This window comes from Gastrolobium bilobum, unplaced genomic scaffold (genome assembly GCF_033153095.1).
Source record: "Gastrolobium bilobum isolate Gb01-03AN ecotype WA unplaced genomic scaffold, APGP_CSIRO_Gbil_v1 utg94774, whole genome shotgun sequence".
NCBI lineage: Eukaryota > Viridiplantae > Streptophyta > Magnoliopsida > Fabales > Fabaceae > Gastrolobium > Gastrolobium bilobum.
The window spans coordinates 1-5,181 of record NW_026896887.1 but is presented as its reverse complement, the minus strand read 5'-3'; the positions used below and the strand labels follow the sequence as shown (position 1 = coordinate 5,181).

General features: G+C 45.6%; 1 protein-coding gene across 1 annotated transcript; it reads right to left on the bottom strand.

Annotated features, from left to right (window-relative positions):
* Window positions 1-4,007: 4,007 nt before the first annotated feature.
* LOC133302666 (uncharacterized) lies at window positions 4,008-4,676 on the bottom strand. The gene has a single exon (XM_061502482.1). The coding sequence runs from the start codon at window positions 4,674-4,676 to the stop codon at window positions 4,008-4,010; it is 669 nt and encodes a 222-aa protein (XP_061358466.1).
* Between the last annotated feature and the right edge of the window lie 505 nt (window positions 4,677-5,181).

The following is a 5,181-nucleotide window of genomic DNA, read 5'->3' as shown; positions in this document are numbered from 1 at the left end:
TGATTTTAACATGTTCGTTCCTGCCGATGATGAACCCGTTTGTTCAGGGCTGAACCCTGAAGAGCCCTTCTCCTTCTTCTTCTATCGTGATCTCGTGACGAAGATTGGGATTCGATTTCCCTTTTCTCCCTTTAAGATGCAGCTCTTGAACCACCTACTACTTGCCTCAACCCAGATTAACCCCAACGGTTGGGCTTATATTGTTGCGTTTGAACAACTGTGCGCCTCCTTATCTCTGTCGTGCATTGTTCCTCTGTTCATGTATCTTTTTCAATATTTATACCCCACGCACTGGTTCGGAGCCTCCTGAACATAAGGGATGGACGAGTATTCGAAGCCGAGCTTGCAAGCCGCCTAGAAGGCTATTTTTCGTGTATAGTGAGTCTTTCAAAGACTTCAAAGCTTATTTCTTCAAAGTGGTGGCCGAGGTTGAGAAAAAGCCATGGTTTATTGGTGATAGCGGGGAGCCCGCCTTTCCCCTCTATTGGTCACAAGAGCATCATCTCCGCAAACCAGCCGACTTCAAACTGAGGCTATCATTAGAGGATAAAACCAATTGTAAGACTTTGTTGGACCATGTGCGTTCCCAAGGTCATCTGAGTGCAGCTTCTTTGGTAGCTAAACCGCATTCCAATTCGGAGCCCCCCAGTATGCCTTATGCTAATTAACTTCTTGTTGCTTTGCTATTTTCTTACCACTATTTTAACTTTGGTTTTTTTTAGCAGGTTCCGACATGAATTTTGACCTGGAGGAAGAAGGACCGGGGCCGGATTATATTTTGTCATTGACGGGTCAAACTTCTGCCCCATTACCACCTCCTTCAAAAAGACCAAGGAGGATCCGCCCGGTTGCGGCTACTTCCACCCCGGCATTCAATTCTGGAGTCTCCATTCTGGATCTCACTGATGACTGCAAGAATATGGAAACTGATGCAAACCTAGCTTCACCGATATCGGCTAGTGGGGGTGGCACACATGCCGTGATCACTCCTCCTTGGGGTACCCCTGCTCCAGCCGATCTCCCAGCTGGACTTAGGAGGGGAGCGTTATGGGACTCAGGGGTAACTGCCGAGCTCTGGGGTGTTGTCCGTCCTCCTCCTGCGTTTTCTGGCTTCAGACTTATCTCGAGAGTCGAGATGGAAGAGCTCCAGAAGGCAGAATTGTATACTTTCAAGACTGCTTCGTTAGTGAAACCATATTCCTTGCTGCTGGAAAAACACGCCGAAGCTGTGGAGGAGCTTGGCGAGCTCCGGATGAGGCATAGCCAGGCTGTTCTTGACAATGAGAAGTTAACCAACAATGCTGCTGAATTGAAGACTTCTTTGGAGAACTCACAGGCAGACCTGAAGTTTATTTCTGACTCCCTCAATGTGACTGCTGATAAAGATAGCATTGTAAATTGTTTCAAAGAACAATCAGACGCTCTGAAAGAGAAGGATTCAAAGGTTGCCGGTTTGTTTGCGGAGAATGACAAGTTGAAGTTGGATCTTCAAAATTTGCAAACTGCTTATGACTTTAACCGATCTGCTCTCGAAAAGGCCGCCATAAGTGCCTTTAAAAATGGTGTTAACCAGGTAAGGTATTTGAATCCTGAATTTCCCTTGAAGCTCGATCAGCTGGACTGCTTTGGTTACGTTCGTGGTGGGGTTTATTTCCCCCCTCCTTCAGCTAATCAGAACATGCCAGAAAGTAGCACCTCTCAAGCTGGGATCACTTCGGGGGTAGAAGCCGCTGGGATTACTTCGGGGATAGAGGCAGCTGGCGTCGAGTTCGAGGCCGAGATGCGGGAAATAATGCATAATGATTTTCCAGAGTGAAGAGCCGGAATGCCGGTTTACTTTGTAATTTGCTGCGTTTTAGCTTTCTGATTACTTTAAGAACCCTTCCTGCTTTTAGACTCCTTTAATTGCTAATGGGAATTTGGCTTTGTGCCCTTGTTGATGTACTTTGGTATTTATTGTTTGACTAGCTTCTTTTTTTAAGGACGTTAGGGAATTAAGGGCGTCCCCCTAATTTCCCGCCTAAACTCGCTAGGATAGCACGCCGCCCTTGCTCATTTTGGCAAGGTTGGTTGCAATGCTTTCAATTTGACATATACTCATAGTTTGCCCTTAGGCTTAGACGGTTCTAAATTCCCCATGTTTATTGTCGGGCTAGAACTCCAATCTTTCCCTTAGGCAAGAGGGTTTAAATACCTCGACGTTATTGATCGGGTTAGAACTTAGTCTTGCCCGTAGACAAGAAGGTTCAAATACCTCGACGTTAGTAGCCGGGCTAGAACTCCAATGTTGCCCTTAGGCAAGTGGGTTTAAATACCTCGACGTTGGTGCTGGGCTAGAACTCCAATGTTGCCCTTAGGCAAGAGGGTTCAAATACCTCGACGTTACTGGTCGGGCTAGAACTCCGTCTTGCACTTAGGCAAGAGGGTTCAAATACCTCGACGTTATTTGCCGGGCTAGAACTCTGTCTTGCCCATAGACAAGAGAGTTCAAATACCTCGACATTACTGGCCGGGCTAGATCTTTGTCTTGCCCTTAGGCAAAAAGGTTCAAATACCTCGACGTTATTTGTCGGGCTAGAGCTCTGTCTTGCCCTTAGGCAAGAGGGTTCAAATACCTCGACATTATTTGCCATGCTAGAACTCTGTCTTGCCCGTAGGCAAGAGAGTTCAAATGCCTCGACATTACTGGCCAGGCTAGAACTTCGTCTTGCTCTTAGGGAAGAGGGTTCAAATACCTCGGATTTATTCTGGAAATGAACTTCTGAAAAATATACTTGATTTATTCAATTTATTGAACTTGAAATTTGAACTACAATTTATGAGCAAGAACTTTTCAACTGAAATATTTCTTCAACTTGTCTGCATTCCAAGTTCTTCTGACCTGCTTTCCCTGTGGGGTTTCCAACACATAAGCTCTTTTTGATAATTTGGCTTTAATTTTGTATGGTCCTTCCCATCTCGGAGCCAATTTTCCTTCAGTTGTGTTTAGTCCTCTGATATCTGCCCTTCGAAGAACCAGCTCTCCCACAGCAAATGACCGCGGCTTTACCTTTTTGTTGAATCGGTTTACCACAAGCTGCTTTGCCGCAACATTTTTGCAATGAGCAGTGACCCGAGCTTCATCTATCAAATCCAGCTCCACAGCTATTTTGATATTTTTTTCTTTTTCGTTTTGTGACAAAGCTTGGACCCTTCGCCATGACGGTTCTCCTAGTTCCACCAGGATCATGGCCTCGGCACCGTAAGTTAACCTGAACGGGCTTTCTCCGGTAGAAGTTTGCACCGTGGTTCTGTACCCCCATAGTACATACCATAATTCTTCTACCCACTTCCCCTTGGCGCATTGTTCCATTCTTTTGCGTAACTCGGCTATAATGACCTGATTTGCCGCCTCGGCTTGACCGTTAGATTGAGGATGTTCTACAGACGCAAAACGATGCAGATGTGAAGATTTGCCATTAATTCTTGGAAAGTTTTGCTTGTGAATTGGGTCCCATTGTCGATAACCACCTCGGCTGGGATCCCAAACCTGCAGATCAAGTTCCTCTCGAAGAAACGCTGCACCCTTGCCGTGGTAATTGTTGCCACTGGCTCTACTTCTATCCATTTAGTAAAGTAATCAACAGCCACTATTAACCATTTTAACTGTCCTTCAGCCGCAGCGAATGGACCCAAGAGGTCCATCCCTCATTTAAAGAACGGCCATGGAGCCGTGATCAAACTTAACTCTTCTGGTGGTACCAACAGGTTCTTACCGTGCTTCTGGCATTGATCGCATTTCTGCATATGTTCCTTCGCGTCATGACTCATAGATGGCCAGAAATAGCCTACCCTGAGAGCTTTTCGGGCTAGTGCCTTGCCTCCAACGTGCTGGCCATTGATCCTCTCATGGATTTCAGACAGGACGTATTTCGCCCTATCCGAGCTTAGACACTTTTTCAAGGGTAAATAGGCTCCTTTTTTGTAAAGTTGCCCTTCTACCATTGTGTATAATGCTGCATCCTTAACTAGCTTCCGGGCTTCCTCCTTTTGGGGGGTAGCGTCCCATTTTTTATGTAATCAATGATGGTACTACGCCAATCTTTGCCTTCGGTTATCTGCATGACGCATGTAGGTTCTGGGATATTCTGCTCAACCACTGTCCTGTGGTTTCCCCAACCTTTAGTGCTTGCCAGCTTTGACAATATATCAGCCCTGCTATTTTCATTTCTGGGAATATGGTTGACTTCTACTTTTCCAAACTTCGTTATTAACTGCCTTGCGGAATCCAAGTATTTTGCTAACAATGGTCCTTTAGATTGGTAGCTTCCTACAATCTGGGAGGTGACCAGTTGCGAATCACTATAGATTTGCAGTCTCCTTGCTCCGAGTTCTTTGGCCTGTTGAAGCCCGGCTATGAATGCTTCATATTTTGCCTGGTTGTTTGATGTTTCAAAGTTCATTTGCATGGAGTATTCAACCGAAACCCCTTCCGGGTTCTCAATAATTACCCCGGCCCCGCTACCTTTGGAGTTTGAGGACCCATCCACGTAGATTTTCCAGGTGTCTAAGTTTGTTGAGCTCTCTTTTTGGATTGAAGTAAGCTCTCTGACAAAATCTGCCAGTACTTGAGACTTGATTGCTTTTTGGCTTTCGAAAACTACGTCAAATTCTGATAATTGCACAGCCCAAGCCATCATTCTTCCTGCTAAGTCGGGCTTATGCAAAATTTGCCGAATTGGCAAGTCTGACCTGACTACAATCCGGTGTCCTTGAAAATATGCTCTAAGTCTTCTAGCCGAGATTAGCAAGGCGAAAGCCACCTTTTCTAACTTCTGATAACGAAGCTCTGCTCCCTGCAAGAGCCGACTTACGAAGTAAATCGGTTGTTGCCCCTCTTCATTTTCTTGAACCAGGACCAAGCTAACAGCAACATCTCCCACAGAAAGATATATTATCAATGGCTCCCCTTCTCTTGGACTAGATAAGACTGGTGGTGATGCCAGCTACTTTTTAATTTCTTGGAATGCTGCCTCACATTCCGAGATCCACCCACATTGCACCTCCTTTCGTAACAGTTTGAAAAAAGGTAGTGTCGTTTCCGTAGACCGAGGTAAAAACCTAGTGAGGGAAGCTAGCCTTCCAGTCAACTGTTGGATCTCTTTTTTGCTTGCCGGTGCCTTCATTTCAAGCACGGCTCTG